Source organism: Littorina saxatilis, linkage group LG14 (genome assembly GCF_037325665.1).
Source record: "Littorina saxatilis isolate snail1 linkage group LG14, US_GU_Lsax_2.0, whole genome shotgun sequence".
Classification (NCBI taxonomy): domain Eukaryota; kingdom Metazoa; phylum Mollusca; class Gastropoda; order Littorinimorpha; family Littorinidae; genus Littorina; species Littorina saxatilis.
Window position 1 is genome coordinate 43,366,565 of NC_090258.1, and position 12,767 is coordinate 43,379,331.

Here is a 12,767-nt window from a genome sequence, read left to right on the forward strand (position 1 = left end):
AAGTTATCAAGCTTGTGTCAGAGTGTGTGTGAAAGTTATCAAGCTTGTGTCAGAGTGTGTGGGAAAGTTATCAAGCTTGTGTCAGAGTGTGTGGGAAAGTTATCAAGCTTGTGTAAGAGTGTGTGGGAAAGTTATCAAGCTTGTTATCAGTCCATGACTGTGTTGATCTCTGCATTTGTTAAAGCTATTAGTTTTCTGTCCATGTGTTGATGTGTGATTTTGTCGCCAGGCGTGTCGGCCGCTGTTCACGCTCCGACCAACGGTCCTCAGTCGTCCCAGGAAAGTGTGGAGGCTGTGCCGGTGTTGGAGACGGTGGTGCCAAACTACGACAACATGACGATTGGTCAGTGTGCCATCACTGTTTGTTTTGTTGTTGTTGTTGTTGTTGTTGTTGTTGTTGTTGTTGTTTTTGAGTCACTTGAGAAAATGTGACTCTATGTAATCGGTCAGTGTTAGTCTGTCCGGCCGGCCGTCCAGCCGGCCGGCCGTCCGTAGACACCACCTTAACGTTGGACTTTTCTCGGAAACTATCAAAGCGATCGGGCTCATATTTTGTTTAGTCGTGACCTCCAATGACCTCTACACTTTAACGATGGTTTCGTTGACCTTTGACCTTTTTCAAGGTCACAGGTCAGCGTCAAAGGAAAAATTAGACATTTTATATCTTTGACAAAGTTCATCGGATGTGATTGAAACTTTGTAGGATTATTCTTTACATCAAAGTATTTACATCTGTAGCCTTTTACGAACGTTATCAGAAAAACAAGGGAGATAACTAGCCTTTTCTGTTCGGCAACACACAACTTAACGTTGGGCTTTTCTCGGAAACTATAAAAGTGACCGGGCTCAAATTTTATGTGAACGTGACTCATTGTGTTGTGAATAGCAATTTCTTCCTGTCCATCTGATGCCTCATATAATATTCAGAACTGCGAAAGTGACTCGATCGAGCGTTTGCTCTTGTTGTTGTTGTTGTTGTTGTTGTTGTTGTTGTTGTTGTTGTTGTTGTTGTTGTTGTTGTTGTTGTTGTTGTTGTTGTTGTTGTTGTTGGAGGCGATGCCGGTGTTGGAGACGGTGGGCTAGGAAAGGGGGAAGAAAATTGCTTATGCCCCGACCCAGGGTCGAACTCGCAACCTCTCGCTTCCGAGGCAAGTGCACTTTACCACTCAGCCACCCTTTCCCGTATGCCAGTTTCCATAGCGACGGCAATCTATGTCCTTTAGTTTTCGCAATTTTTTCATTTTTTTTATATAAGTCACTTAAATAACTACCCAGAAAACTAAGTTACTCCATGTATTTTCCATGTTTCATTTTGGTCATTCTTGTGCCGCTCATTGCCTTAAAAGGGCGTTCCTTTGTATTTGGCATAAAACAGCCCAAAAAGAGGCCCCTTGGGTGGCAAGCACTGGGGTGGCAAGCACTGGGGTGGCAAGCACTGGGTCAGATTAATTGAAATTGAGATTTGTTTTAGAATTCCACCTAATGCTTGGTTCCCACTCAATAAACGATTTTCTGAAATAACTGTCATGGGTTGTCAAAGAGTGAGTGCCCTTGCATTTGTGCAGACAAACATTGCCATGCGCTTCCTGTACATGTGTTTGAGACACACACTCTCTCTCTCACATGCTTTTTTGCTTTGCTTTGTATGTATATATACAGTATGTTTGTTTGTTTTTTCATATTTTTTTTCATTTTTTTGGTCTTTTTTTCTTCTTTTTTTTTCCATTGTAAAGCGCTTAGAGAACGTAAAGCGCTCTATAAATCTCCCATATTATTATTATTATTATTAGTGACTGGCCTGTAATGTCACGTGTTTGAGACACACCCTCTCGTTAGTGACTGGCCTGTAATGGCACGTGTTTGAGACACACCCTCTCACTAGTGACTGGCCTGTAATGTCACGTGTTTGAGACACACCCTCTCGCTAGTGACTGGCCTGTAATGTCACGTGTTTGAGACACGCTCTCTCGCTAGTGACTGGCCTGTAATGTCACGTGGGAATGATTGTGTGTGTGTAATTATTTCTGCTTATAATATAAATGATTTGTTATATTCTTTTGTTTCAGAGGACAGAAAGGCCCTGTTGTTAAACGTGAGTATTTATCCATGGTTTCTTTCTGATCTTTTTGGCAGAAATCATTTCAAAACAAAATGATGATTTATAATAATAATAATAACTGGACATTTTTAAGTGCCTAACCTATGGCTCTAGGCCCTTTACAAAAGAACATATACATGTACACCCTACATAAAACAATTAACCATACAGACAAAAATCACCACATGTACTGTTCACACAATATTCATATATGCTATACACACTATATATACAGACATACCCAGCGAACACTTCATTTAACAGTAAATCTTAATGTGAGTCTCCCAAATATCAAGTATTTGGTCAACAAAAAGTCCCCATGTTGATAGTTTGCATTATAATTGCAAGTTTCATTGTTTGTAGATCTTGTCGGCATTTTCCAGTAATAGAATTTGCAAACAGTTGGTAGAGCACTGGACTTGTGATCGGAAGGTCGCAGGTTCGAATTCGGGCCGGGACGGACACGGGTCAACTTTATGTGCAGACCCAGAGACGGAAGCCATGTCCCACCCCCGTGTCATCACAATGGCACGTAAAAGACCTTGGTCATTCTGCCATAAGTGCAGGTGGCTGAATACACCTAAACACGCAGACACCTGGGTAGCGCGACTCCGTTGCTGCTAGCTTTCCACTGGGAGGAAGCGACCCGAATTTCCCAGCGATGGGACAATAAAGTAATGAAAATGAAAATGAAAAATGAAATGAAATGCAGACATCCCCAGAGTTTTGTTAGATTCTAGCAAGACAGTGAGGAAGGAACTCTAGTGTGCCTTGCATACCTGACATTTAGGATTGTGTTATTTCAGACGTGTGGCGTGATATCTGAACACACCAAGAAGATGTGTACGCGTTCCATCAGATGTCCCCAACACTCAGACGAACAACGGAGACAAGTGCGACATTTTCTGCTCAGACAAAAGTAGGTGAAAAGAAAAGAAAACGGAGCGAAGTTTCTTTCCTGTTGATTGTCTCATTGTTATTTGTATGTCTGTCCGCAATGTCTGACCACAAGCTCTCTCTCTCTCTCTCTCTCTCTCTCTCTCTCTCTCCCTCCCTCCCTCCCTCCCTCCCTCCCGCTCTCGCTCTCTCTCTCCTCCCTCCCTCCCTCCCTCCCTCCCTCCCTCCCTCCCTCCCTCCCTCCCTCCCTCCCTCCCTCTCTCTCTCTCTCTCTCTCCTCTCTCTCTCTCTCTCTCTCTCTCTCTCTCTCTCTCTCTCTCTCTCTCTCTCTCTCTCTCTCTCTCTCTCTCTCTCTCTCTCTCTCTCTCTCTCTTGTAGTGTCAATCTTTCTGTATTGTATCATGTTGCATTGTGCTAAACACAGTGGCGTCTTGTTTTAGTTTTTTTTAAGCCAAACAAGAACTTCTTAGCAATTCAGAAGTGAGTTTTATCATCTTTTTAGTGTGTTATATTGTACAAGTTCTGTGTAAGTGATGTTTTTACATTTAGTCAAGTTTTGACTACCGTATTTTCTGGGTTACAAGGCCGCTACAGCGCATAAGGCGCACCCCCTTCTTTTTAAACAAAATTGTAATCCAGTCACCCATTGGGCGCAGGGGGCCGATAGGGCGCACCAAAATTTAAAAAAGTATACCAGTAACAAACGGTGGAAGAATGAAAATAAGCCGCACATCAAAGGAAGAATACAGAGTGGAAATATGTGTGCTCTGTGTGTGCGGGGAGATCAAAGGCAGGTCCATTGTGATAGCTGGGTTGCCTTGTTTAGACACTGACCTTCTTCCCAGGGGTCAATGACCCAGTTTTTGCTATGAGAGGTGGTTCCCCTGTCATAGATCTGAGAGAGGAAACACTTCCTGCACTGACCGGGGTCAGTGACCGAGTTTAACCTATGGGGCGGTCTCTTTGATGTCTTGAGAGGAAACTTGGCCAGGGTAGTACCTAGTAGCTGAAACATGCATTATCACAAGTTGTTTGACTGGTACTCAGGCGGTCTCTTTGATTTTTTTCGTATTTCATACACGGATTAGGCGCTTCGTTATATAAGACGCAGGGGTCAAACTCGAGGAAAAAAGTCGCGCCTTATGACCCGGAAAGTACGGTAAATGTTTTAACGTAGAGGGGGGAATCGAGACGAGGGTGTGGTGTATGTGTGTGCGTGTGTGTGTGTAGAGCGATTCAGACCAAACTACTGGACCGATCTTTATGAAATTTGACATGAGAGTTCCTGGGAATGATATCCCCGGACGTTTTTTTTTCTTTTTTTTCGATAAATACCTTTGATGACGTCATATCCGGCTTTTTGTAAAAGTTGAGGCGGCACTGTCACACCCTCAATTTTCAATCAAATTGATTGAAATTTTGGCCAAGCAGTCTTCGACGAAGGCCGGACTTCGGTATTGCATTTCAGCATGGAGGCTTAAAAATTAATTAATGACTTTGGTCATTAAAAATCTGAAAATTGTAATTAAAATTATTTTTTATAAAATGATCCAAAATTACTTTTATTTTATTCTTCATCATGTTCTAATTCCAAAAACATATAAATATGTTATATTCCGATTAAAAACAAGCTCTGAAAATTAAAAATATAAAAATAATGATTAAAATGAAATTTTCTAAATCGTTTTAAAAACTATTACATCTTATTCCTTGTCGGTTCCTGATTCCAAAAACATATAGATATGATATGTTTGGATTAAAAACACGCTCAGAAAGTTAAAACGAAGAGAGGTACAGTAAAGCGTGCTATGAAGCACAGCACAAGCGCTACCGCGCCAAACAGGCTCGTCACTTTCACTGCCTTTTGCACTAGCGGCGGACTACGTTCAGTTTCATTCTGTGAGTTCCACAGCTTGACTAAATGTAGTAATTACGCCTTACGCGACTTGTTTTTATTCCAGATACTTACTTTGTCTCATGTATGCTCAAGCTGGTTGTTTTTCGCTACATCTACCCAGCACAGGATGCTAATTAAAAATTTTGTTACATAGAAAAATCTCTTTTTAATAAAATTCCTGATGTTCTTACATAGATGTATGCTAATTCTTCCTTTGCAGTCGCCCGACTCCTGACGTAGAGGACGTGCACATAGACATCGACACGTACGACGATGCAGAAACTCAGTCGCTGAGAGAGTCGCTGCAGTGGGAGGCTTCGTCCAACTCTTCTCCCGCTGACTCCACCTCCACAAATAACAGTAAGTCTCTTCTCCCGCTGACTCTACCTCCACAAATAACAGTAAGTCTCTTCTCCCGCTGACTCTACCTCCACAAATAACAGTCAGTCTCTTCTCCCGCTGACTCTACCTCCACAAATAACAGTAAGTCTCTTCTCCCGCTGACTCCACCTCCACAAATAACAGTAAGTCACTCACTGATTGTGCATTCTATTTGACGTCTTTTTTCTTCTCTTTTTTACGTTTACTGATTTAGTCAAGTTTTGACTAAATGTTTTAACATAGAGGGTGGAATTGAGACGAGTGTCGTGGTGTGTGTGTGTGTGTGTGTAGAGCGATTCAGAGTAAACTACTGGACCGATCTTTATGACATTTTTCATGAGAGTTCCTGGGTATGATATCCCCAGACATTTTTTTCATTTTTTCGATAAATGTCTTTGATGACGTCATATCCGGCATTTTGTAAAAGTTGAGGCGGCACTGTCACACCCTCATTTTTCAATCAAATTGATCGAAATTTTGGCCAAGCAATCTTCGACAAAGGCCGGACTTTGGGATTGCATTTCAGCTTGGAGGCTTAATTAATTAATGACTTTGGTCATTACAAATCTGAAAATTGTAATTAAAATTATTTTTTTATAAAACGATCCAAAATTACGTTTATCGTATTCTTCATCATTTTCTGATTCCAAAAACATATAAATATGTTATATTCGGAATTAAAAATATAAAAATTATGATTAAAATTAAATTTCCGAAATCGATTTAAAAACAATTTCATCTTATTCCTTGTCCGTTCCTGATTCCAAAAACATATAGATATGATATGTTTGGATTAAAAACACGTTCAGAGAGTTAAAAAGAATAGAGATATAGAAAAGCGTGCTATCCTCCTCAGCGCAACCGCTACCGCGCTTTTCTGGATTGTTAATTTCACTGCCTTTGCCACGAGCGGTGTACGAGTGTACGGTCTTGCGGAAATAATGCAATGCGTTCAGTTTCATTCTGTGAGTTCGACTGAGCTTGACTAAATGTTGTATTTTCGCCTTACGCGACTTGTTATTGTTATACAGCTGTATCTGTATGTTTGGGCTTGAAGATAGGGCTTTTGGCTTTTGTGTCCAGTTCAACATTATCAGCATCAATCAAATTAACTTTATTAGATCAGCATGGATTTGAACCTAGGTATGGCAGGACTCTAAGTGAATTGAATCAAACCACCATTGTTTGGCAAAAGTATGCAAAAGAACAGACATGCATGTTAAAGGTCCTTGTCTACATTTTTATACCGAAATCGCCATTTGACCATTAAAATGCAGAGTCTATTATCTACAAATATCAACAATACACCCCCTTTCGATCAGGAAAGACGAAGCCAGTGTAGCCGTTTGAAAATTCATTGTAGTATTCCAGCGTAAGTACTCATAGTAGGATATCCTTATTTGGAAAATGCCAAGCGCAAAGCTCCTCTCAAATCCCGTGCATTTCGTGCGTTTAAAAAAAAGCGTGGACAGCGCTCCAGTGTCAAACTGTTGCTGCACTTGTTTGGGCGTGGCTATAAGCATAGTGACATGAATTTGATTGGTCAGTATTTTTAGGCAAAGCACATGTTCTCAGCAAACAGAAAACAAAATATTGGAAGCGTGAGTCACGCTACCCAAAAATAAAATCTTTTTTTTACATATATTTTTTTCTATAACTTTTTTCCCCATGGTTCATTCATCATCTGACATAACTTTTTAGCGAAATCTAACCATAAGATTATTGAAAAAAAGCAAAAATGTAGACGACCACCTTTAAAGATCACAAGCTTGATTGAAATTCTAGGGACTTATAAAACAAATACCTGGCAAGCAAAGCTCTCATCACATGGTGACCCTGAGAATAAAAAGTTCAGGAACGCAGAAGAAGATGAGGAAAGTGATGGTGCTCCGAAATTAAATTTGTAATGGCTTGTTTGTGTTGCAGGCACGGCCAGCACTCACAAGCGGCCGCTGAAGAGCTCCAAGCACAGCGAGGGCAGCAAGAGCAAGAAGCAGAAAGTGTCGTCCAAAGCCAGCTCCTCTTCCTCCAGTAAAGACTCCGCCTCCACCAGTCTCTACGACTTCAACAGCTGAGTCTTAAGGAGATTTTTGAATTCATTTAACTCGCAGATAGATAATAGTGTAAGTTCAGAAATTCCATCTTTGCACAGAAATCACTCAGGCTGTTGTTTTTTTGTATGTGTCTGAGTGAAGGGTGTGCCTAGTCCTGTGAAGACGCCTGGCCACATCTCAGTCCAATTGTTTACATGGGGAAGATTTTGCCTTTACCCCCCGCGGGTTAGGGGGAAGAATTTACCCGATGCTCCCCAGCATGTCGTAAGAGGCGACTAACGGATTCTGTTTCTCCTTTTACCCTTGTTAAGTGTTTCTTGTATAGAATATAGTCAATTTTTGTAAAGATTTTAGTCAAGCAGTATGTAAGAAATGTTAAGTCCTTTGTACTGGAAACTTGCATTCTCCCAGTAAGGTAATATATTGTACTACGTTGCAAGCCCCTGGAGCAAATTTTTGATTAGTGCTTTTGTGAACAAGAAACACTTGACAAGTGGCTCTATCCCCTCTCCCCCCTTTCCCCGTCGCGATATTACCTTCGTGGTTGAAAACGACGTTAAACACCAAATAAAGAAAGAAAAGAATTTTGCCTTTAAAAATAAACAAACAACATATACATGTACATGTACAACACAATGAGGAGAGGAAAATGAAAACTAAATATCATTTGTGGTGTTAGTTATTAGAAAGTGGCAGAGAGAGAGGGGTGAACTTCCAGACTGTGTGTGTGAGGTCTGTGGCGTAGCGGTTAGTGCACTCCTCTGTGGTCCCAGGTTTGAAGCTGAGATACTCAATAATGCTGAAATGGCAAGTACAGAACAAGAAGCATGTTTGGTGATAGCAGGGAGTGGAGGCTCAGAGATGAGTGGAGGCTCAGAGATGAGTGGAGGCTCAGTCACAGATGAATGAATTTGCACGTTTTGAGTTATGAATGAGAGAATATTAACAGCTATTGTGTTTTCAGCGTAGCAATAGGGTCCGATATTTAGACGAGACAAGTATAATGCCAACGAGTCAAAGACGAGTCGCATTATACTTGTTCGAGTCTAAATATCGGACCCTATTGCTACGCTGAAAATACAATAGCGATTATATGGCTGTTCTGACCTTGATTTGTTGTTCTAAACTTACAAAATTACAGTTTTTGCGTCGATGCGTTGATCTCAGATTTTGATAGCAGACGCCGTTTCTTATGTGCATTAGTTTTGCGCAGGAGCCACACTGACTTTGGAAAAAAACTCGATTTGACAACACAGCTGTTAAACAGCTTTTTATTAGTTCATTCGTATACAACAAAAAGAAGTTTGAGTTTTTTTAATTTTGAACAAGACTACTTATGAAGAAGACCAAAACACAACATCAACGGAAAACTAGAAACAACTGAAGAACTAGGATGCAACAAGGGGAGGAGAAGAGAACAGCTAATCCGTACAACGCGAGCAGACGGCAGCGAAGTTTTCAGTTTGGGTGAATGGCATTTATACTTGTCTCGTCATGAAGCGAATTTTTCAACCTCAGTTATAAACGACTACATGAATGTTAGTGCCATGGGTTGTACATCAATACTTCAGAGGGGAAGTGGGGTATTTAGTGTGGAGTTACGAGATAAGAAAAGCCGAATGCGAAAGTTTGTGTCAGTCGGCAACTGAGCTCACACAGGCACACAAAAACGGCTGTTCCGTTTTACTCCCCTGTTTGTACTACATCTTTCGACTTTTGGCATTTTGTGGTGTTTAGGGACAGAAAATAATTGGTTTAGTCCTGTTTCATCGGGAAGTTAGCAGAAAAGGGTATGCTATCGACATTTCTAAAGCCGAAAAACATTCCCGAGAAGAATTTCAAGTTGTCAGTGTATGCTGTTGTCGATTGAAACATGATCGTGTGGTACAGATGTGTAAACCAGAACCATGCGTCTTTGTTATTGCCAATATGCTTTTGGATATTGGCAAAAATGGCCGACTTCCGTAGCATTATGCTTTGATGATCGGAAGAGACCATCCAATCACAGCCCCCGAATTCCCCCACGTGTCCATCAGAATAGCTATATTGTTGAATTTGCAACTGAAATTTAAGAGTTTGGACATGATAGGTTGTTATGTAATATGATTTGTTTGTTTGTTTGTATGTGTGTGTTTTTTTGCAGACAAGATAGGTTGTAATGTAATATGTATTGTTGTTTGTTTGTGTGTGTGTGTTGTGTTTTTACACATTTTAATGAGTAATATGTAAATGTTTATATTTCTGAATTAAACATTATTTTTTCATGTTCCAAAAAAGGCATTTCTGATTTAAACAATTCTACATGTTGATGAATGTGCCTGAATCTCAGAATTGAGAAAGAGAATGATTAAAAAAAATCTGAACTTGTCCACGTCACTGTGTGATGAATGTATCGTCACGCTCATAAGAAAAATACCTAACACGGTGTCAGGTATTTCTGCAGTGAGAGACTACAGGGACAGCTACTGGCAGGGTACCTGTCATGTGTTAGAGAGTATGAACTCTCAGACCAACGGAAACTATTGCCACGGTTACGTAAGCAAAACTGCCGTTCTCATTTTTGAGTTAGGCACTTTTCCGTTTTGATACATGAAGACTTTTTTGGAGATGTGCAATGGGAAGGTATGCGAAAGCTTTTTCGGGGTTCTTATGCCGTTGTGCTGAATGAAAATGTTGCTTTCAGCTCTTTATCTCACGCGTATACCGCTGTCAACTCTTTATCTCACGCGTATACCGCTGTCAGCTCTTTATCTCACGCGTATACCGCTGTCAGCTCTTTATCTCACGCGTATACCGCTGTCAACCGCTCGAGATAAGCAGTTTGAAACTAATGACTAAAATGAGCTTGGCAGATTGTTCAGAAACCAAAACATTTTTTTGCGTTTTTCTGAGAACTCTAAAAATGACATAGGCAATTATCTTATGAGCGTGACGGTATGTATGTATCAGTAATTTTTATGTTGTTGCTTGGATAAACGTTGGTGTGTTGTGATGTTTGCTGGGGAGAAGCGTGACATTGATTTGGACATTGTTGTTTCTGTTGGGTGTTGAGGTGCTGATGGTACAGGGTGACCCAAAAAAAAGAGTACCCAAACAAAACGTCATAAATTGAGCAAAAATAAAGCAATCTTCATAACATTTATTTACACACACAAGTAGCCGCTGCATGATTTGCACAGAAAATGTTAGCGTTCTAGCTTGTCTTTCAGGAAAGTTATGCTCATTCTACAGAACATGCTCCAAATGGCCTCCGCCGCGCCGCTGCAGGCAAACTTGAACTCGCCGCGCAAAGTTATCAATCACCCGCACACACTCCTGTTGCGAGATTCCGCAAATGGTTGTTATGATGGCTCTCTTGAGTTCTGTGATTGTCTGTGGGTTGTTCCTGTAGACGTTGTCTTTCAGGAACCCCCAAAGATAGAAATCTGGGGGATTTAAATCCGGGGGAGGCCATTTGGAGCATGTTCTGTAGAATGAGCATAACTTTCCTGAAACACAAGCTAGAACGCTAACATTTTCTGTGCAAAACATGCAGAGGCTACTTATGTGTGTAAAATTTTTTTATAAAGATTGCTTTATTTTTTTTCAATTTATGACGTTTTGTTTGGGTATTCTTTTTTGGGGTCACCCTGTACTTCTCTTTGTCTGTGTCTTTGCAAGCAAGTTTTTCAATACAAACAGATTCTGTGTGGACTTCAATATAGAAAAATAAACTTATTAAACGATTCAAAAAAGGACAGAGCACATTTATAAGTTTATTTTGTTGTGCTCCCTGGTTGTATACAAGATTTCATGGTTCTGTCAACAAAAAAAAACAAAAAAAATAGTGATCATTTAGGCCAAAAAAGGACAGAATCACATCTTGTCAGACTTTTAGATGTAACAAGTCAGGGTATTCAGGCCTTTTTTCCTGAAAAGTTTTTTTTCTGTATCAGTTTGCATTTTCAGATTTTTCAGTGTTGATTTAGAGGCCAAAGTGTGTTTAGCATCATGTGTTCTGCATCATTTTCTTTTTCCATAAGATGTATCATGAAAGTTGGGATTATTGTGCATGCATTGTTGGTGTCCAAATCTGGCTGTGATATGATTAAAGGAGAAGATTTATCTTATTTTGTGTTTCTGGAATGAATCCTAGCATGCCCCCCACAGAGCGCCCCAACCATGCACCCTGTCAAACACAGTGTGTGTAGAACGCCCCAACCATGCACCCTGTCACACACAGTGTGTGTAGAACGGTGTGTTTTACGTGTTTATGACTGTGTATTTAACTGTGTGTTTGACAAGTTTATGACTGTGTTTAACTGTGTGTTTGACAAGTTTATGACTGTGTTTAACTGTGTGTTTGACAAGTTTATGACTGTGTATTTAACTGTGTGTTGTCAAGTTTATGACTGTGTATTTAACTGTGTGTTTGACAAGTTTATGACTGTGTGTTTAACTGTGTGTTTGACAAGTTTATGACTGTGTGTTTAACTGTGTGTTTGACAAGTTTCTGACTGTGTATTTAACTGTGTGTTGACAAGTTTATGACTGTGTATTTAACTGTGTGTTTTACCTGTTTCTGACTGTGTATTTTACTGTGTGTTGTCAAGTTTATGACTGTGTGTTTTACTGTGTGTTTGACAAGTTTATGACTGTGTGTTGTCAAGTTTATGACTGTGTGTTTTACTGTGTGTTTGACAAGTTTATGACTGTGTATTTAACTGTGTGTTTGACAAGTTTATGACTGTGTATTTTACTGTGTGTTTGACAAGTTTATGACTGTGTATTTTACTGTGTGTTTGACAAGTTTATGACTGTGTATTTTACTGTGTGTTGTCAAGTTTATGACTGTGTATTTAACTGTGTGTTTGACAAGTTTATGGCTGTGTTTAACTGTGTGTTTGACAAGTTTATGACTGTGTATTTAACTGTGTGTTGTCAAGTTTATGACTGTGTATTTTACTGTGTGTTGTCAAGTTTATGACTGTGTATTTTACTGTGTGTTTGACAAGTTTATGACCGTGTATTTTACTGTGTGTTGTCAAGTTTATGACTGTGTTTAACTGTGTGTTTGACAAGTTTATGACTGTGTTTTACTGTGTGTTGTCAAGTTTATGACTGTGTTTAACTGTGTGTTTGACAAGTTTATGACTGTGTTTTACTGTGCGTTTGACAAGTTTATGACTGTGTATTTAACTGTGTGTTTAACAAGTTTATGACTGTGTTCTACTATGTGTTGACAAGTTTATGACTGTGTGTTGTCAAGTTTATGACTGTGTATTTAACTGTGTGTTGTCAAGTTTATGACTGTGTATTTAAATGTGTGTTGTCAAGTTTATGACTGTGTATTTTACTGTGTGTTTGACAAGTTTATGACTGTGTATTTTACTGTGTGTTGTCAAGTTTATGACTGTGTATTTTACTGTGTGTTTGACAAGTTTATGACTGTGTATTTAAC

At 39.8% G+C, this 12,767-nt stretch overlaps 1 protein-coding gene across 1 annotated transcript in view; it reads left to right on the forward strand.

Annotated features, from left to right (window-relative positions):
• LOC138947830 (ataxin-7-like protein 3) overlaps window positions 1-11,431 on the forward strand; it is a 51,023-nt gene extending 39,592 nt beyond the window's left edge. The window contains exons 7-11 of the mRNA XM_070319388.1: window positions 230-343; window positions 2,067-2,092; window positions 2,905-3,017; window positions 5,113-5,252; window positions 7,200-11,431. Coding sequence (XP_070175489.1) covers window positions 230-343; window positions 2,067-2,092; window positions 2,905-3,017; window positions 5,113-5,252; window positions 7,200-7,348 — 542 coding nt within the window. The 3' untranslated portion in view covers window positions 7,349-11,431. The remainder of the gene's footprint in view (window positions 1-229; window positions 344-2,066; window positions 2,093-2,904; window positions 3,018-5,112; window positions 5,253-7,199) is intronic.
• Window positions 11,432-12,767: the final 1,336 nt, after the last annotated feature.